This window comes from Hemitrygon akajei, chromosome 6 (genome assembly GCF_048418815.1).
Source record: "Hemitrygon akajei chromosome 6, sHemAka1.3, whole genome shotgun sequence".
Classification (NCBI taxonomy): Eukaryota; Metazoa; Chordata; class Chondrichthyes; order Myliobatiformes; family Dasyatidae; genus Hemitrygon; species Hemitrygon akajei.
In genome coordinates, this window is record NC_133129.1 from 61,962,103 (window position 1) to 61,983,565 (window position 21,463).

The 21,463-nt window shown below is 44.0% G+C and overlaps 1 protein-coding gene across 6 annotated transcripts in view; it reads right to left on the minus strand.

Annotated features, from left to right (window-relative positions):
• frem1a (Fras1 related extracellular matrix 1a) overlaps positions 1 to 21,463 on the minus strand; it is a 184,607-nt gene that overhangs the window by 58,074 nt on the left and 105,070 nt on the right. For 5 of the 6 annotated variants that reach the window (XR_012099265.1, XM_073048443.1, XM_073048442.1 and 2 more), the window contains 4 exons: positions 19,797 to 20,005; positions 18,435 to 18,528; positions 13,663 to 13,915; positions 311 to 502 (listed from right to left, as the gene is read on the minus strand). Coding sequence is in view for 4 of the 6 variants with exons in the window: in XM_073048443.1 (XP_072904544.1) it covers positions 311 to 502; positions 13,663 to 13,915; positions 18,435 to 18,528; positions 19,797 to 20,005 (748 nt within the window). In the remaining 2 variants the exon portion in view is untranslated. Of the gene's footprint in view, positions 1 to 310; positions 503 to 13,662; positions 13,916 to 18,434; positions 18,529 to 19,796; positions 20,006 to 21,463 lie in introns of those variants that run through there. The other variant, XR_012099266.1, reaches the window with a different exon arrangement.

Consider the following 21,463-nt stretch of genomic DNA (forward strand, 5'->3'; position numbering starts at 1 on the left):
CGATACCGTGGGCTAGTTGTTTGGATATGTCCAGTGCGCAAAAAGTTGGGCAATCCAGTCCAACTTATTGTTACCCCACATCCATTCTTTAGGAAAGTGCCTCCTCCTCCTTTGATAACTTGTTGAGCAATGCCCAGCTTTGATTTTGCCAGGACCTCTTTGGCTCAGCCCTATTCAGCGGTTGTCCAAACATGGAACAAGGGTTGAATGCCAGAGTGATATTTGAAAGACTACCCTTAACTCGAGGTCACCATTTGAATGAGGGCATTCACATTAATTGATGTCTACATAAAAAAGATTGTTTTCTTACCAATAGTAATTCCTGGTGGCTGATTGTTGGTGGGCATTATAGTAATGTTGAGATCATAGACAGGGAGAGACTCATGCAGAGGTAATGGAGAAACGAGTGTTTCTTTGCAGCAGCCTCCAAGTATGCCACTATCCCAGTCAGTAACAACGAGTGTAATGGTGTCAAAACATGGTGCCAAACCCACCTCACCACCTAAAAGAAAGTAGTAAGATAAACATCACTACTCATATTCCATCAGGCTTTTGCATTCTTTCAATGTTAAATTAACAGCAGCATTTCAATTCACAAGCTGCAGAGAGTTGTAAGCTTAGCTCCATCGTAGGCATTAGCCTCTGTAGTATCCAGGACGTCTTCAAGGAGCGATGCCTCAAAAAGCCAGCATCCGTCATTAAGGACCCTCATCACCCAGGTCATCCCTTGTTCTCATTGCTACCATCAGGTAGGAGGTACAGAAGCCTGAAGGCACACACTCAGATATTCAGGAACAGCTTCTTCCCCTCTGCTATCTGACTTCTGAATGGACATTGAACCCATGAACACCACCTCACTACTTTTTTATTTTTGCACTACTTACTTAATTTAACTATTTAATGTATGTATGTATATATATATATATACTTCCTGTAATTCACATTGTTTCTATTATTATGTACTGCATTGTACTGCTGCCGCAAAGTCAACAAATTTCATGACATAAGCCAGGGATAATAAAGCTGATTCTGATTAAATCTGCATGAGCATTCTACCCTGGCCATGTTTCCACTCTTTGACCTGGAAAGTGTTTATTCCTGCTGAAACCGGTTTTAATGAACTTGATGCCTCCCAGTATTGGCTGGGATGTCCTGCCGGTGAAGAGGCGTGATGATTAGTTCTGAACTGGCACCAATGTCATAATACTTATTTTGTTCATTTTACCTTGTAAGTTACGTATAATTTCTGTTGCTTTTATTTTATGTAATTGCCATGTTTGTAAAGTACTTTGCTGCTGCTGCAAAGGGCTAGTTTTTACAGCATTTATACCCTGCATGTGTATCCAATGACAATAAACTTGAACTTAAAGAATTCAGCAGTTCCATGGTGGGGGTGTCTAGTACAACAGGGCACAGCCTCAGGATAGAGGGGCGTCCATTTAAAACAGGGATGCGGAGAAATTTTTTTAGCCGGAGGGTGGTGAATTTGTGGAATATATTACCTCAGGCAGCTGTGGAGGCCAGGTCACTGGGTGTATTTAAGGCAGAGCTTGATCTGTTGTTGATTGGACACAGAATCAAAAGTTACATGAAGAAGGCTGGAGAGTGGGGTGGAGGAGGGAAACAAAAGGACTAGCTGTGATTAAATGGCAGAGCAGATTCAATGGGCCAAATGGCCTAATTCTGCTGCTATGTCTTATGGTTTTATGGTCTACTGTGCCTGTGAATTGCAATGTGGACACTGAAACAATGGCAGCTCTGCTCCTGGGTGCATCATTGGTGTCTATATAGCTGCTGAATGGACAAGAGGTGGGACACATTTCACATCTGAATCCTGAGAGTTTCAGATGCAGCCATTGTCGGTGTATCTAGCATATTAAACTACTGCCTCTTTATTTAAATGGAATGTTTTTGCTTATTTTTTCATTTTATTTATGTATATATGTTTCCAAATAACTAGTCGCCGTCTGTGTACCTTTAAACTGTTTAAAGTAATTTTCGTTAGTTCCTTTATTTTTTCAACCACTTCCAAATGCATCTGATCATGAGAAGGGAACGATGAAAAGTTTGTCATGACCACAGGGATATAACTGAAAAGCATCACTTGGCCTTCTTTTATACAAAAGTACCCTGACTAGTTGCATCACACATTGCTATGGCATTTGAAATGCACAGAAAAGCAAAAAGTTATGGAGGCATCCATCCACACCATCAGTAGTATCGACAGGGGGTACTGCATCCATTATCAGAGATCCCCACAGTCTGACCCTTGCCATTTTCTTGCTGCTACCATTGGGCTGGCGTTACAAAGCCAGAAGTCCAACATCACCAGAATCAGCTAAGATAGCATAATGGCTGGTGTGATGCTATTACTCCAAAGTTCGGAGTTCAATTCAGTCCCGTATGTAATTCTGTACCTCTTCCCAGTGGATGTGAGTTTTCCAAATGCGTTCCAGTTTCCTCCCACAGTCCTAAGACATACTGGGTAGTTGAATGGTCATTGTAAATGCCCCGTGATTAGATTAGGGTTGAATCGGGGTTGTCAGGGGTTGCTGGGGCTACGTGGCTCAAAGGGCCAGAAGGGAATAGTTGATGCTGTATTGCAAAAAAAAAAAAAATTTTAATTAAAAAAAATACTTCCTTTCATAAGCAGAAGAGTTTCTGCAGCTATTGGAAATCCAGAGCAACGATCCTGATGAAGGGCCTTGGCCTGAAACATCAATCGTTTATTCCTTTCCAATAGATACTACCTGATCTGCTGAGTTCCTCCAGCATTTTGCGTGTATTACTTCCCTTCAACCATTTTGTTCTTAAATGAACCAGCACAACCCTAATCACAAATCAGTTGATTGAGAGGGCTTACAGTGGGGTAGTTACACCCAAGGTGAAGGACTTAGTTAACTAACTAGGTAACCGTCAGGAGGGGGAAAGGGAATAGGGAGCTAGTGCAGAGCACCCCTGTGGTTGTAACCCCTCAACAACAGGTATACTGCTCTGGATACTGTTAGTGGGGATGACCAGCAGAGGAAATCCACAGCGGTCTGGTCACTGGCACTGAGTCAGGCCTCTGTGACGCAGAGAGAAGATGCGGAGAAGAGGCAAGCTGTAGTGATAAGGGATTCATCGGTTGGGGAACCAACAGGAGATTGAGAATGAGATTCCCAGATGGCTTGTTGCTTCCTGGGTGCCAGTGTCAGGGTCATCTCAGACTGAGTCCACAGCATTCTTAGAGGGAGAGTGAACAGTCACAGGTCATGGTCCACAAAGGTACCAATAACATGGGTGGGAAGGGTGACAAGAGAATTCAAGGGTTAAGTGCTACATTAAAGGACAGGATGTCCAGGGTTGTGATCTTAGGATTGCTACCCTTGCCACATGCTAGTAACGCCAGAAATAGGAAGACCATACAGATTCACACATGGCTAAGGAGATGGCAAAGACAGAAAGCTTCATATTTTTTAATCATTAAACTCTCTTCCAGGGAAGGTGGGACCTATACAGAAGGGTGTAGAGAATGATGTTCTTAAGCCTACATATAAAGGCAGTTATCAAAAGGTTGAGCATATTAGGTCTAAAGTACTAAGTTGTGTATATTTTAATGAAAGGAGTATTGTAGGAAAGGCAGATGAGATTAGGACATAGATCAGCATGTGGAATTATGACATTGTGGCCATTAGTGAGACTTGGTTGTAGGAGGAGCAGGACTGGCAGCTCAGTGTTCTGATATTTTAGGCGTGCTACAGGAAAAGTGATTAAAGTGGGAGGGGTGACATTAGTAATCAGGGAAAATGTCATGGCAGTGCTCAGACTGGAGAGCTCATCTACTGAGGCTATATGGCTGGAATTGAGGAACAAGAAAGGGAGGACTGTACTACTGGGATGATATTATAGACCCACCCAACAGTCCGTGGAATTTCGAGGAGGAAATTTGTAGAGAGATTGCAGACTATCGCAGCAAACATCAGGTTGTGATAGTAGGTGATTTAACTTTTCACATATTGACTGCACTCTCCTACTGCAAAAGAGGTGCATGGGATAGAGTTTGTTAAATGTGTCAAAACTAGAGAGAATGTGATACTAGATCTCCTATTACGGAATAAGACAGGGCAGGTGACAGAAGTATGTGTCAGGGAACATCACATCTAGTGATCTTAATACCATTAAGTTCAAGATAATTATGGCAAATGATAGTCTGGTCGAGTGGTCGCCAACCTTTTTAAGCCCAAGATCCCCTACCTCAGCCTTGATGAAAGGCAAGATCTACCTAATAAATCGTTTAGAGAAAAAAACTGCTCAGATCGTACCTCCAACTTGAGGCCTTTTATTTGAGCTGATTGTATTTGAATTACATAAAATGCTTTTGTCAAACTTTCAAATTAATTCAACCAAGAAAGCACTGTAACTAGCATATCAAATAGGCCATAGCTGTCTTTAAGAATATTACAATACTTCATATCTTCAATTCTGAGTTTCATTGTTTAATTTTATTTCAACACGAAAGATAAATGAATAAAAATTGACTGTTGCACTCAGTGTGATGACTGGGGCTGTATACTTTCTGCTAGTTCCCTGAAATTTGGCTCATAACTACAGACAGCTAGTCTGAGACAGTCTGTAAGACAGCTCCTGTACTTAGATTTAATAATTTTCATCTGTGAAAATGCAATTTCACACAGATAAGTTGACCCAAGGTAGGCTCTGACTTTTAGTGCACACGTGGTGAGATGGAGACTTCACCCTGCTGACAAGCCCCCAAAAGTCACCGTCCCTTGATCTTCCTATAAGCTCGATGTCATTTTGCAAATCAATTATTTCCACTTCAATAACACTTGGCACACCATATACTTGCTGGAATTTGGCTGCTATTTGTTCTATATCTATCGGCAGAAAAGGGTTTGAAATAAATGCAGCAATATCTTTCATGACGTTTAACTCCCCAGAGCACCAATCAAACTCTATTGCCAGTTTCTCTAGGTAAACACAGTACTGCTCAGGGTGAAAAACATTTTTTTTCTAGATGGCCTGTAACATTTTATCCGAGTTGGGAAAGTGTGTCAGCCTCCCGCTCTTTAAATTTGAAATCCAAATACTGAGCTGGGCTGTAAACACAATTACTGCGCTTTCATGTGGGGCATGTGTCAGCCTTTTCCCATGAGCTTGTTGTTAAGTGCATTTAATTTAGCCATTAAGTTTGTAAGAAACCCTAAATCCAGTAGCCACGCATCATCTGACAGTTCCTCGTGCTCCTCCTTTCTTATTGACAGAAAAGTCTTTCTCTCAGGCAGCAAGTCAACAAATCGTTGCAGCACTTTGCTGCGACTCAACCACCGAATGGAGGGGCTATACACACATGCGCACCAGGCAAAAAGAACGGAAGTAAGACCCTGCAACCCTGGAAACAACCTCTTACAAACAGCTTTCCATAGCAGAAGTATTGCTATATTACAATTATCCTAATCAGTATTACTTATTTACATAATGCTCACATTACCACAGTATTTGGGTATTTATTTTTATTTTTTTTTTCGGGATCTACTGAGAAAGTTCCAAAGATCGACCGGTCGATTGCGATCGACAGTTTGGCAACCACTAGTCTAGTCCTTGGGTTGAGATTCCAAATTGGAGAAAGGTCAATGTTGATGGTATCAGAAAGAATCTGGCACGTTTGGATTGTGACGTTGCTTTTTGGTAAGTGGGTGGCTGTAGCGGTGTGCTACATGCAGCGCTGAAATAACGACACGTAGTCAGTGAGCTGCAGTTGCAAAAGAGGTTTATTCAAACTTCGCGGCCTCGCTTTAAAGCTTTCTTGATCCAACCCTCCCCGGGCGGGAATACTGTAGGGGTTGCATATTCACAGTCCCATCCCACGCGCGTGCTTTTCCCCTTGCTGATGAAGCAGGCTTGGCGCCCTCTTTGGGACTGGCCTCAATGCCGGCGCATGCCACTTTGTGAGCCGGTTCGAGTGCGCTGGGAAGTGGGTCGCCACATAACCCCACCCCCCAGAACCAGCGATACACCCCCCAATGTCCTCAGTCTGGGTCGGACTCTGTTTGGGAGGTCTCCCTCTGCGCCGCGGTGCCTGAATCTCGACCGGCTGCGCCAAGTCCACATGGGCCGGTTTGAGTTGGTCCACTGTGAAAACCTCCTCTTTCCCCCCCAATGTCCAGCACGAATGTGGACCCGTTGTTTCTGATCACTGTAAACAGCCCCTCGTAGGGCCGCTGTAGCGGTGCCCAATGTCCACCCCGTCGTACAAAAACGAACTTACAGTTTTGCAGGTCTTTGGGTACGCAGGTCAGGTTCTGCCCATGCTGTGAAGTGGGTATGGGGGCCAGGTTACCGAGCCTCTCACGTAGTCTGCCCAGGACTGCCGCGGGTTCTTCCTCTTGCCCCCTTGGGGCTGGTATGAACTCCCCTGGGACGACCAGGGGTGCGCCATACACCAACTCGGCTGACGAGGTGTGCAGATCCTCTTTGGGCGCCGTGCGGATTCTGAGCAGGACCCAGGAGAGCTCATCCGCCCAGTTAAGCCCTTTGAGGCGGGCCACGAGAGCCGACTTCAGGTGACGGTGGAAACGCTCCACTAGTCCATTCGACTGTGGGTGGTAGGCAGTTGTGTGGTGCAGCTGAGTCCCCAACAGGCTGGCCATCGCTGACCACAGGCTGGAGGTGAACTGGGCGCCTCTGTCGGAGGTAATGTGGGCCGGTACACCAAAGCGGGACACCCAGGTGGCGATCAGTGCCCGGGCGCAAGATTCAGAGGTGGTGTCGGTGAGCGGGACCGCCTCTGGCCATCTTGTGAACTGGTCCACGATAGTCAGGAGGTGCCACGCTCCTCGCGACACTGGCAGGGGTCCCACGATATCCACATGAATGTGGTCAAAACGCCGGTGGGTGGGGTGGAACTGCTGTGGCAGGGCTTTGGTGTGCCGCTGCACCTTGGCTGTTTGGCAGTGCATGCACGTTTTGGCCCATTCACTGACCTGCTTGCGGAGTCCGTGCCAAACGAACCTGTTGGCTACCATCCAGACGGTTGTCCTGATAGAGGGGTGTGCTAAGTTGTGAATGGAGTTGAAAACGCGCCGCCACCAGGCTGCCAGGATGACGGGGCGGGGTTGGCCGGTGGTGACGTCACAGAGTAGGGTCCTCTCACCTGGGCCTACGGGGAGGTCCTGGAGCTGCAAACCGGAGACTGCGGTTCTGTAACTAGGGATCTCCTCGTCTGCCTGTTGCACCTCCGCCAGTGCTTCATAGTCTACCCCCTGGGACAGGGCTTGGATGTTAGGGCGAGAGAGCGCGTCCACCACGACATTGTCCTTTTCCGAGACGTGCTGGACATCCATCGTGTATTCGGAGATGTAGGACAGATGGCGCTGCTGGTGGGACGACCAGGGATCGGACGCTTTCGTGAATGCAAAGGTAAGCGGTTTGTGGTCCGTGAACGTGGTGAAGGGCCTACCTTCTAAGAAGTACCTGAAATGCCGGATTGCCAGGTATAGCGCCAACAGTTCCCGGTCGAAAGCACTGTATTTGAGCTCGGGTGGTCGTAGGTGTTTGCTGAAAAACGCCAGGGGTTGCCAGCGACCCTTGATGAGTTGTTCCCGCACTCCACCGACTGCCGTGTTGGATACGTCCGCTGTGAGGGCGGTAGGGACATCTGTTCTGGAGTGCACTAACATTGCAGCATTTGCCAAGGCTTCTTTGGTTTTAATGAAAGCAGCGGCGGACTCCCCATCCCAGGTAATGTCCTTGCCCTTACCCGACATCAGGGCGAATCAGGCAATCATCAGGCAATCATCAGGGCATGATTCGGGCTGCTGAAGGGAGGAAGCGGTGGTAGAAATTTACCATACCCACGAATTCCTGAAGGCCTTTGATTGTGTTGGGTCAGGGGAAATGGCGGACTGTGTCTGCCTTGGTGGGCAGAGGGGTTGCCCTGTCTTTAGTAATCCTGTGGCCCAGGAAGTCGATGGTGTCGAGCCCGAACTGGCATTTAGCCGGGTTGATTGTTAGGCCATATTCACTCAGTCGGGCATAGAGTTGACGGAGGTGGGACAGATGCTCCTGACGACTGCTGCTTGCTATGAGGATGTCGTCCAAATAGATGAAAGCGAAGTCCAGGTCGCGTCCTACCACGTCCATTAACTGCTGAAACGTCTGTGTGGCATTCTTTAGGCTGAACGGCATGTGGAGGAACTCGAAAAGGCCGAACGGGGTGATGAGTGCCGTTTTGGGGACGTCGTCCGGATGCATCGGGATTTGATGGTATCCCCTGACAAAGTCCACCTTGGAGAAGATCCGTGTGCCGTGCAGGTTTGCTGCAAAGTCCTGAATGTGCGGCACAGGGTAGCAGTCCGGTGTTGTAGCCTCATTCAGCCTGCGGTAGTTGTCGCATGGTCTTCAGCCCCCTGTTGCTTTGGGCACCATGTGCAGGGGGGAGCCCCATGGGCTGTCGGACCACCGTATGATCCCCAATTCCTCCATCCTCTTGAACTCCTCCTTCACCAGTCGGAGCTTGTCCGGGGGAAGCCTTCGAGCACGGGCGTGGAGGGGTGGTCCTTGTGTCGGGATGTGGTGCTGTACGCCGTGTCTGGGCATGGCTGCTGTGAACTGCGATGCCAGAACCGATGGGAAATCCGCCAGGACTCTGGTGAAGTCGTTGTCGAACAGCGTGATGGAGTCTAGGTGTGGGGCCAGCAACTGGGCTTCACCCAGGGAGAACGTTTGAAAGGTCTTGGCATGGACCAGTCTCTTCCTTGGGAGGTCGACCAGTAGGCTGTGAGCTTGCAAAAAATCCGCTCCCAGGAGCGGTTGGGCTACGGCGGCCAGTGTGAAGTCCCACGTGAACTGGCTGGAGCCGAACTGTAGCCGCACCGTACGGGTGCCATAGGTCCTTACTGTGCTGCCGTTCACGGCCCTCAGGGTGGGACCCGGTGCTCTGTTGCGGGTGTCGTAACTCGTCGGAGGTAAGACGCTGATCTCGGCACCGGTGTCGACCAAAAAGCAGCATCCCGACTGCTTGTCCCAGACATACAGGAGGCTATCCCGATGGCCAGCCGCCATAGCCATCAGCGGCGGCTGGCCCTGGCGTTTCCCGGGAACTTGCAGGGCGGGCTTCTGCGCCCCACCGCTGGTGGTAGAAGCACTATTGTTCATTGGTCTCCTCACCCCTGCCTCTGGGGTTAGTGGGCTCTGCGGCCGGGCCTGGTCTGGTCTGCTGCTGGGAGCGTGGCCTGTTGATCTGTGCGATAGACACCGCACTCTCCTTCTTGGCTTTCCATAGCACGTCTGCCCAGGCCGCCACCTTCCAGGGGTCACTGAAATCCGCGTCGGACAGCAGCAGGCGTATGTCCTCGGGCAGCTGCTCTAGGAACGCCTGCTCAAACATAAGGTAGGGCTTGTGACCTCCGGCCAGGGAGAGCATCTCGTTCATCAAAGCCGACGGTGGCCTGTCCCCCAAACCATCCAGGTGCAGTAAATGGGCAGCTCGCTCGCGCCATGAGAGTCCGAAAGTCCTTATGAGCAGGGTTTTGAATTCTGTGTATTTGCCGTCCTCTGGGGGCGACTGTATGAACTACTCAACCTGGGCGGCTGTCTCCTGGTCGAGGGAGCTCACCACGTAATAGTAACATGTGGCATCCGAGGTTATCTGCCGAATGTGGAATTGGGCTTCTGCTTGCTGGAACCATAGGTGAGGTCGCAGCGTCCAGAAGCTTGGCAGTTTTAACGAAACTGCATGAACATATGTGGCATCGTTCATTTCCGGTCCAAATGTCGTTTGGGCCATCGGGGTCACCAATTGTAGTGGTGTGCTACACGCAGCGCTGAAATAACGACACGTAGTCGGTGAGCTGCAGTTGTGAAAGAGGTTTATTCAAACTTCGCGGCCTCTCTTTAAAGCCTTCCTGATCCCGCCCTCCCCGGGCGGGAATACTGTAGGGGGCGCGTATTCACAGTCCCGTCCCGCGCGCGGGCTTTTCCCCTTGCTGATGAAGCAGGCTTGGCGCCCTCTTTGGGACCTGCCTCAATGCCGGCGCGTGCCGCTTTGTGAGCCGGTTCGAGTGCGCTGGGAAGTGGATCGTCACAAGACCTTCAAAAGTGAAAATTTGAGTGTATGGAGTTTGTGTCTCCTGTCAGAATAGAAGGTGAGGATGACAGGTTTAGGGAATCTTAGTTTTTGAGTGATAAGGAGGCCCTGGTTAAGAAAATAGAGGTGCTTAGCAGGAAGGAGAAAATGAGCTACTTGAGGAGTATAAGAAATGCAAGTGAACACTTAAGAGGGCAATCAGGAGGGGTAAAAGAAGGCGTGAGGTTACTCTTGCAGACAAGGTGAAAGAATCCTAAGGACTTCTACAGATATATTAACAGCAAAAGAATTGCAAGGGACAAAATTGGTCCTCTGGAAGATCAAAGTGGTAATCTATGCATAGAACTGAAAGAGATGGGGGAGATCTTAAATGGAATTTTTTGCATCTGCATCTACTTGGGAGATCAACACAGGGTCTATAGAAGTGAGACAAAGCAGCACTGAGGTGATGGACCAGTGCTGAGGAGGAGGTACTTGCTGTCTTGAGGCAAGTTAGAGTGGATAAATCCCCAGGGTCTGACAAGGTGTTCCCTCAGGTCCTATGGGAGGGTAGTGCAGAAATTACAGGGGCTCCAGCAGATATATTTAAAACATCCGTAGCTACAGTTGAGATGCCAGAGGATTGGAGGATAGCTAAAGTTGTTCTGTTGTTTAAGAAAGGCTATAAGAATAAGCTAGGATACTGTAGGCTGCTGAGCCTGGCATCAGTACAGGGTAAGATATTGGAAGGTTTTCTAAGGGACGAGATAAATAAGTATTTGGATAAACCTGGACTGATGAGGGATAATCAGCATGGTCTTCTGTGTGGTAGATTGTGTCTAACCAAAATTATACAGTTTTTCGAGGAAGTTACTAAGAAAGTTGATAAAGGCAAGGCAGTGGATATTGTCCACAAAGACTTTAGTAAGGTCTTTTATAAGGTTCCATATAGGTGGTTGGTCAAGAAGGTTCAGTTGCTTGGCATTCAAGTTGAGGTAGTAAATTGGATTAGAAATTGGTTCTGTGGGAGAAGTCAGAGAGTGATAGTAGATGGTTGCTTCTCTGAATGGAGGCCTGTGATTACTGGTGTGCCACAGGGATCAGTGCTGGGTCCATTGCTGTTTGTCATCTATATCAATGACTTGGATGATAATGTATTAAACTGGATCGGCAAATTTGCAGATGACACCAAGTTTGAAAGTGTATTGGACAGCGAAGAAGACGACTGATGCTTGCAGCGGGATCTGGACCAGCTGGAAAAATGGTAGATGGAGTTTAAGTTTAACGCAGACAAGTGTGAGGCATTAAACTTTGGTAGGACGAACCAGAATAAGACTTACATAGTGAGTGGTAGAGTACTGAAGGGTGGAGTAGGGGGATCCTTCAAAGTGACTTCACAGGTAGATAGGGTCATAAAGGAATCTTTTGGCACATTGGCCTCCAGAAATCACTGTATTGAGTACAGGAGTTAGGATGCCATGTTGAAGTTGTACAAGACATTGGTGAGAGTTAATTTGGATTATTTTTGTGCATTTTTGGTCACTTACCTACAGGAAAGATGTCAATAGGATTGAAGGAGTGCAGAGAAAATTTACAAGGATGTTGCCTGTACTTGAGGATCTGAGTTATATAGAAAGATTGAATAGGTTAAGACTTTATTTCCAAGAGTGTAGATGAATGAGGGGATATTTGATAGAGGTAAAGGAAATTATGAGGGGTATAGATAAGGTAAATGCAATAAGGCTCTTTTTTCCTACTGAGACTGGGTAAGATTAGAACTAGGGGTCATGGATTAAAGGTGAAAGATGAAATGTTTAAGGGGAATGTGAGGGGGAATTTCTCCACCCAGAGGATGGTGAGCTGGAATGAGCTAACAGTAGTGAATGTGGGTTGGATCTCAACATTTAAGAGCAATACGGATAAGTACATGATGGGAGGTGTACGGTCGGCGTACAGGTGAATGGGACTAGGCAGATTAATAATGGACTAGATGAGCCAAAGGGCCTGTTTCTGAGCTGTAGTGTTCTGTGACTCTATAATTATATCAGACAGAAGTGTTGGGTGATTTCTATTTCCAATTTAGAAGATGGAAGTACAGTGGATTCTAGTTAATTGGGACAGATTGGGACCAGTACATTTTGACGCAGTTAAGTGGCTGCCACACTTAACCAGGTTCATGGAAATAGTTAAAACAGAATAAAAAGGACAAACTACCATTTAACTGAGTAACAAATTATGTATTTAAATGATAAACAGAACAAATTAGAACATTACCAATACTACTATGGCACTATAAAACTGTATTCGTTCGTAATAGTTTTCGACAGAGGAATTCATCCTGTGTACGCTTCCATGTTCTGTTGATTGACTGTAAATGAACAAAATCAGTGCATGCACCAAGTGTAGACAACAGACTGCCTTCATGCAATGCATCCTCCAAATCATCATTTTCATTGTAACATTCAAGATGATTGTTGAAACCTTCAAATTCTCTATAGTTCCTGACTTGTTAAAGTTGTGAAATTGTTTCATTTTCACTCCCAGCAGTTTTTGACATCTCCAAGCCTCAATGCTTAAAACCACAGTGAGCAAAACAAATCTAATCTGTTTTACTGCTTATTCCTTGCCAACTATCAGTGACAAAAATCACTGCTTTTTGAAAACACATGCAATTGACTCTGTTTAAAAACTGTTCACTCTAAAATTGGTGTTGAGTTTAGCAGCCACACAATTACATGTGACTGACATTAGTTACAAATGGTTCAGCAACAGTCTCCTGTCCCAATTAAGTTGCATAATGTCCTATATAAGCAAAGGGAATCCTGGCAATTTTCTTGATTAGTTTTTGTTCTTTAAGGGTTGTACCAAATAAATGGCTGGCTCAATTAACCGAAGGCTCAATGAACTGGAATGCACTGTGTTTGGATTAGGAGAAGACCATTTACCTCCCTGAGCTGCTTTACTATTCAGCTTGATCCTGGTAGATCTTCATTCCAGAACACTCAGGTCTGGAGACCTTTGCCAGTTCAGAAATGTTAACCATTTACCTTCCTATAAACACTGCCTGACTGGCTGAGTGTTTCCAGAATTTTATATTTTTTCCATTTTTTGCATACATCCGCATTTTTGTCAGTACACATAGGAAACTGCCACTTAGATATTTAATGCGTGCCAGGGATTGAGCAGGCCCGAACCTGCCTGCAATCTCTATCTTGCTGCTGCACTTATCAGCATTGACAGGTGACTGACATCTCACTTGGCTTTCAGCAGGCTAACTTATTGGGGATGGTTGTGAGTGTATGTAGGGTTCAGCTTACAACAGAGGTGTAGACAAAAATGGCAAAACATCCTAGCAACTCTCTTATAATGTTATATAGTCACTCGACCTTAAGTAAAGGTACTTCAACCCAGAATAAGTCATTCTGTTTCTTTGCAGGAACTCGGTTTCTTTGTCAATTACTAACCAGGCCTTTTGCACAATCACAGTTTAAAACTGCTCACCTGTTATAGACACAAATCTTACACTCCACTTTAATGCTTCAATTTAAGGATGTAAAGCAGTGTGCCAGTTTGCTAAGACTGTAGTGGGCACTTACCCGTGTGCACATACTTCACCACTCCTGCAATAATGTCAGCCTGAGTAAAACGATCCACAATCTGACTGTGCTTCTGTACCACCCCAAGCAATGGTTCCTTTGCAATCATGAACAGCAGTTTTTCATTGTTGCTATCTATGTCAGTAGCTTGGATATTCTCTGTTGAAATGACAATATCCTCTCCTTCAAGACAATACAGCACAGGGTTCAAACCAGGCTTCATCGCTGGAGGTTCATCATTCACTGCTAAGACCTAGTGGGCAAATACAGAGCACAGTTAGGCTGTGTGCTAATACCAGGGTTTCGAGTGTTACCTTCAAAACAAGGTTAAAGTTCACAGGGAGCCAATGTTTCCCATCTTCCTATAAAAGATTTTAAGGAAAAACATTGTCTCATTTTTACTATGTACTGTACCAGCAGTTATGGTCGAAATGAGAAAAAAAGTGACTTGACTTGAGATACCCAAGATGACTTTAGTTAGGTAAAAGTAATCAGTGTGCTATGTTAGCCATATTGGGACAGATCATGAGTTTGTGTAAGAGTGTAAAAGAGCACTAAGTTTGCAGCCACATTTGAATTCTTACCAGATTTATTTCATTGCAATAAATATAATAATAAGTCATTTATTGATTCTGAGTGGGAAATTCTTTTGTTACAACAACATTTAAAAACACACTTAGCAGTGTGCTTAGCTGATAATAAATACAGAACAGTGGTGTAAAAATAGGAATAATATAAAAAGTGTACCAATGTGCAATAATAATGTACAAAATAACAAAGCAGAGACTATTGTACTATGATGTGTGTTCACCTGTCACACAGAGATGAACTGTTGTAAATGCTTATTGCATTTGCTAGGAAAGATATTTTGTAACGATCCTTGTGACAGCAGAGCTAAATGTGTCTGTTTGAAAAAGTGCTTCTCTGTTTATTCAGTGGGTCATGGAGAGGATGTGCCTGATTGTCCATAATGGATAACAGTTTGTTTAGTGACCTCCTCTCCTCCACTACCTCAAAAGAGTCCAGTTTGTAGCCAAGGATGGATCCAGTCTTTTTGATGAGTTTATTTAGTCTTTTAGCATCAGCAGCACCGATGCTGTGCTCCCCTAACACAAAGCAGCAAAGAAGAATGCACTCACTACAACAGACTGGCAAAAGGTCTCCAACATCCTGCTGCACACATTAAAGGATCTCAGTTTCTTTGGAAAATAGAGTCTCCTTCTTGTCAACAGCCATGGTGATGGTTTTCCAGTCAAGTCTGTTGTCAGTTTGTACTCCTCTACCACTGCAACTTCTTCTCCCCAAGTGTATACAGGAGTTGTCACAGTCCTCTTCCTCCTAAAGTTAATCACCATCTACCTGACAAAATAGCTGTATTAAAAATTCAGCTAACTTCCTTTCCTTTTAAGCCAAATATTTCTGATACAATCACCCTGTTGCAGATGATTTTCCTTCAGCTCCTTTTCAATCCTACCAATTATCTTCAATTTATTTCCTGAGCTGTTGACCTCTTGGCTAAGGGAGTGGGCTTTTCCTATTCACACTCCGATAAATAAACACTTCCCACTCTTTGATGAATCGCCCTTCAGTCTCAGAATAGACAATCTCTCCTCAAAAATAACATTTCCAGATTAGACAATGCTCTTGTAATTCTATCCTATATCCTCTCTAATGCTAGCACATCATTTATTCATAGTCCACAATACTCCAGCCATATTTTATACAGTGTGAGTATGATATCTTCACAGAATAATCTTCATAGAACAGCTTGTTACCTTCTAGGAGTTGTGGAAATGTACTTCGATACCCAACATTTCTAAACATCCTCCTGCTTATTGCATATTGTCTTGCATTACCTTGAACAGCGGTAAAACAATTCCATTGGCTTACAGAGGGGAATTCATGTGGAGGGGAAAAATAGATATACGAAGCCGTGGGGAAGGAACAGGGAAGCAGGACAAGTGGATAATTCGATTAAAGACCCAGCAAATGTATGACTCTGTATCTCCTTGCTCTTTCTTGCTCATCTCCCAAGCATTCCACACTGAAGAACTTTCTCTTGCATTTTGTAGTTGCTGCACGCCACCATTGTGTGACTTTCAATGGTTGACCAAATCACCAATACTGATTGCTGGTCCTCTTGCCAATGTCTATTGATTGGGTTGATTTCCTGACTGCAGGTAGCTGAGAGGTCTTACTTTTAAGATATGACACACCAGACAATTTTTTTTTAACATCTTATGTGCTAAATTAAAAGTATAGGCCTTTTCTCTTGCTCTGTCTGTAAGTAGGGTTTCAGCCTGAAGCGTTGACTGTACTCCCTTCCATAAATGCTGCCTAGTCTGCTGAATTCCTCCAGCATTTTGTGTGTGTAGCTTGGATTTCCAGTGTCTGCAGATGTTTTCTTGTTTGAGGTTAAAGTATGTGCACCTTTAACCTGGATGTAGCTATAGAAGTGTATTCAGATAATTCAAATTTTTAAGATTCGTAAACACAGGGGACGAAAAACCCCTTTAAGTTGAGCAGCTTCATTTGCTTGCTTGGGCAAACATGTAGTTTATTTGTCCATTAACTGTGCAAACAAGGTAAAGTAGGATGATTTATATTGTATACAACATTGTACCAGCTATTCGTGTTCATACAACACACTTGTACATTCAGGGAAGTTATCATATTGAGCAGAGAAAAATAATACCTACACAGTACTTGTTATATACACCCCTCCCTGTAGATAGAAACTGCATAACGTTTGCTAAATTAGAAACATTTTGGACCAATCAAGATAAAGCAGTTTTTATAGTACTTCATTTATATAGTAATTAATCTAAAGGGTTGTTCAGCCACTGTGGAATGGGTACAAACCTGTGGAATGTATACAAAAGAGACTGACAGAAATCACAGGAATGAAGTTGAACTTCACTGGAAAAGTAACCACACAGATCACTTCTCCACATCTTACCTCTTTAATAAGGGACAGAAAATCAAGGGGATGAAGAGCTAATGGCTCCGGAGTACACAGGCAGCCATTATCCAGCTTCCTTCTTGATGGGAAGCATTTTTCACCAAGGCTTACCGTCATTTGTAACTTGCTGCAGATACAGTCCAACCACACGTTTTTGATCTTCTTAGCCTTCAAATCACCACAGGCAGTATCATCTCATTCAATGACAAACATTACAGTTTAATACTTTACTACCACTAACTCGCAACAGAATGGATTTTATCTTCCTCTCCTTGGGTGGAGTTCCTCAGAGGAGGAATGTAGGAGAAATGCACATTATGGGTCGGAGGGACTGTTTATGTGCTGTACTCTTCTATATTCTAGGTCTGAATACTGTGGCCTTGGCTTCATTCTCAGGGACATAGTGACTGCACTTGCATGGTGCTGCAGACTCCTTTTGTGAATCCAGATCTGTACATGAATCACTAAGCCTGTCGCATCCTGGGTGCCCAATAATCATGGGTGTCAATACTATATTTCAGGTAAATTCTCATGTCATTTTTATTCTCATGCATCGGCAGTGCCCAGTATATTTTGGTCATTTTATCTGTATTTTGGTCTAGTTAAATATGGCAGGCATTGAGGGATCAAAGGGTACCTATTCCCCTATTCCATTCTCCTTCTGTGCTCCTGCTAGATCGGCAGAGCACTGAGATGTGGAACATGTTATTAGGGTCCTCCTAGTCATAGAGTCATACATCATGGAGTCTGCCCATGTCATCCACACCAACTAAGATTTCCATCTGTTAATCCTATTTATTGATGTTTGGCCTATATCTCTCTAAACTTCCTCTACAAGCTCATTCTATATACGCACCAGCCTCTGGGTGGAGACAGTACCCCTATGGGTCCTTTTAATTCTTTCTCCGCTCAACTTAAACCTATGGTCCCTAGGTTTTGATTCTCTTTCCTTAGGAAAATGACAGTGTGCATTCAGCCTTTCTATGCCCCTTATGATTTATACTCTGTTCGCTGAGCTCCAATGAGTAGTCTTAACCCGCTTCACCTTTCTTAATGAGATTCTAGTGCCTGCATCAATCAAACACTGGATAGGATTGAATCATTCATCATCATTTGCTGCATGGTCTTTTATCTGGTTACAATGAAAAATCATCTCTCATCTGAAAACCTCCAGTAGGGTGAGTTGAGAGAGGAGGAGGTGGAGGCACAGAAACAGGTGGAAGATGAACATGTCAGCAAGCTTTTCCTAGTCCTGCTATAAGGGTGCACATGATAGCTCAGAGATTCCCTCAGGGACCCTGCTAATCAGCCAAGGAGGTAATAACTGAGGCAACAATGACCAATGGAAACATTTGCAATGATGGCTCATTGAAGAAGTGGTTAACTTCCACGTCCCATGGAGCAGGCATTTTGAAGCAGCACAAACAGGGTTTTGTTGGCATGGAGCAACATGGAACTCAGTGTCTTGAATGCACAAATGTGGAAGAACTGATGACATGACAAGTCATGGAAAAGAACAAGATAATGAAGACTGAGTATTGTTCAAATGTATTGTAAGAGAATATCGCAATGCTGTAAGAGAGTCTGCAGGGAATCAAGATGTAATAATTAGCAATAATTACATCCTGTAATTAATTCTAAAATTCAACAAATAAACTGAAATTTACATCCAAAATCAGAAATATTAGAAAAAAGACTGTTTTTGTCTCCTGTGATATTCAATGCTGGAACAAACCCTTCCAATGCAAATGCTCAGAACTTCAGATATCACTTGTAAATTCTTCACTATAATCAATGAATCCTCACTGACCTTTATCTCCAGAACACTTCGAGCTGAATTTGAACCATCAGTAGCTGAAAAGGTAACTTCATCGTGGGTTGTCTCAGAGTCATCATGCTGGTATCTATGAACACAAAATGTTTTTGTTATCCATTAATCCCAAAAGAAAAGAACAAAATATTAAGGGGATAAGAGATGGACAGGGTCAGTGGCTTTAAATTTCTTGGTGTTATCACATCAGAGGATGTGATTTGGGCCCATCATGTAAATGCCATCACAAAAAAAGTAATGACAACTCTTACTTTCTTAGAAATTTGTGTATATTTGGGATGTCCTCAAAAACTTTGACAAACTTCAATAGGTACACTGTGAAGGGTATTCTAACTGGTTGCATCATGGCCTGGTATGGAAACACTATTGCTCAGGAATGAAAAAGACAATAGGAAGTGGTGGAAACAGCCCATTCCATCATAGGCAGAGTCTCCCTCTCATTGAGTACATTTACATGGAGCACTGCCATAAGAATCATCATCAATGACCCCCAAGATCTGGACAATGCTTTCATCTTGCTGTTACCATCGGGCAGGAGATATGGGAGCCTTAGGTCCCATATTACCAGGCTCAGAAACAGTTATTACCCTACAATGATCAGCCTCCTGAACTGGTGTGGATAACTTCACTCACCACAAATCTTAACTTATTCTACAACCTACAAACCCTCTTTCAAAGAGCCTTTATAATGCATGTTCTCAGTATCTTTTTATTTGCTTATTGGTTGTTAGTCTTTGTTTATATGTAGTTTTTCTTTGTAAATTATAATGCTTTTCATAATTTTCCTGTAAACACTCGCAAGAAAATGAATCTCAAGGTAACATATAATAACACATAGGTAGAGTAATAATACATTTCACTTTGTTGTTCCTTTCTGTGCCTTATGGCACGTTGGGCAGCATCCTTGTTATTTCTTTAGCATTTTTGTCTGTTTTTGTATGAGGCTGAAATGCTAGCTCGACACTCAACCCAGCACAGATGGAAAGTGTGCAAGGGAGCCGGCTGGATTGGAACCCGGGACCACTCGCCTCAAAGTCTGGTGCAAGTGCCACTGCACCACTGAGCAGCTATATTTTACTTTAACCTTGTCTAAAATTGCTTTTGTTTGAGTTTCAGTATTATACAACTACAATTGTGAGGTGAGATGAGGTTGTACCTCAACCTTGTATCAGTTGAGGGAAGGATTTTCATCCAATTGTTCCTAACCATATTCAACTCCCTGGCTTCCCTTGTGATAGTAAGGTGCACATATTGCTCTCCAAACTATGCCCATGAAGCATATCTCTGTCTAGTGAAGTAGTTGATCATACAGTACATTATTTACCAGAACAGATTCCTCACCGAACTTTGAAATCCTTGAGATCTGTTAAGGTGAACATGTTCCCTTCAGTTATGGGAAATCCATTCACTTCTACCTCTCCATGCATTGGTTTCTTCTGAAGAATGAGCTTGAGGTGATCGTCCTCTGTGTCAATATCAGTCACCAGCAGATTGTCCACTGAAATTTGACCTGATCCCCCTTCTTTAACGGTCAACTGGCTTGTGTATAACTGCGGAGAAATAGAAAAAAGTTATTCATTTTCATCAGCTGTTTTAGAAGCAAAATTTAAAAAGTGTCTCACATTTCCACGTGGTTCTCCAGTGCAGTGCCAAGAGTCTAAAATGAGCCATTCCTTGAGAATGCTGAAGTTCTAGGTCTTCCCCAGGGAAGCAATGGACCACACAAACAAACAGGTGCTTGGGAGAGCAGAGGGAAGGAAAGAATTCACAGGAACAGAAGACTGTGGACAATGTGTCAGAAAAATTTCCTGTCTACATTATAAGAGGAGGGGAAATTCACAGTCAATAAATCAACAATACAAAGCAGTAGACTGTTTCCTTGTAGTCTGCAAAGATCAGAGAAACTGGTATATACAATGAACAATGCTGTCTTCTCATGGGTTATGTTAAAGTACCAGAGTCATTAAGCACAGAGACAGGCCCTTCAGCCCATCATGTCAGTGCTGACCATCAGGTACCTATCTAAAATGACCCTACTTAACAACACTACTGTTATTTTATTCATTTCTGATGTTAGTTCATCGTTTCATGCTGCACCAAAAGTCACCTGTGATCTTAGTGTCTAACATTATCAAGAGTGTGAGATTTGTTCAAAATGGAAATCAAAAGAATCTTTAAATGCAAATGTGAAATGGCAACAGAAAATGCTGCAAAAACGTGGTTTACATTTAAACACAAAATGCTGGCAGAACTCAGCAGGCCAGACAGCATTTTGTGTTTTTATTTATTTCCAGCATCTGCAGATTCACTCGTGTTGTCTTTACACTTAAAAGGCATTTGGACAGGTACAGGATAGGAAAGGTTGAGAGGGATGTGGGTCAAAAATGAGCAAATGGGTCCAGCTTATATGAGAATCTTGGCCGGCATGGATGAGTTGGGCTGAAGGGTTTGTTTCTATGCTGTATGACTCCATGACTCTAACACAACAAGAAAGGAAGCATCTGTGAGAAGAGAAACAGTTCATGTTTCAGGTACTTGACCCTTCGTCATTCCTAAGAAAGAGAGGATTTTTCCTTTCCTTTCTACTTGTGACGGAGTTTCTGGAAGCTTAAATGCTAACTGTTCTGTCTCCACAGTGTTGTTTGCCCTGCTGAATGTTCCCAGTTTTTTCTGCTTTTATTTTGTTTATTCAAGATGGCACTGGTTATATGGAGACACAAGAGATTAAAAGTGCTGGAATCTGGAGCAAAAGACAACTGCTAAAGGAACTCCATGGGATTGGCAGCATCCTTGGAGGCAGAATGATGGCCTTCAGAGACGGATTTTTAATACAAAATATTTACTATCACTTTGTCTCCGTAGTTGTTGCCTAACTCATTGAGTTCCTCCAGCAGTCTGTCTTTTGCTGACATTGTTATACCTTTGAATAGAATTATCTACAGTTAATACACAGGTCATGTAATATGACCTAACAACAGCCATTTCAGTTCAGCATTGACCTTAACTTC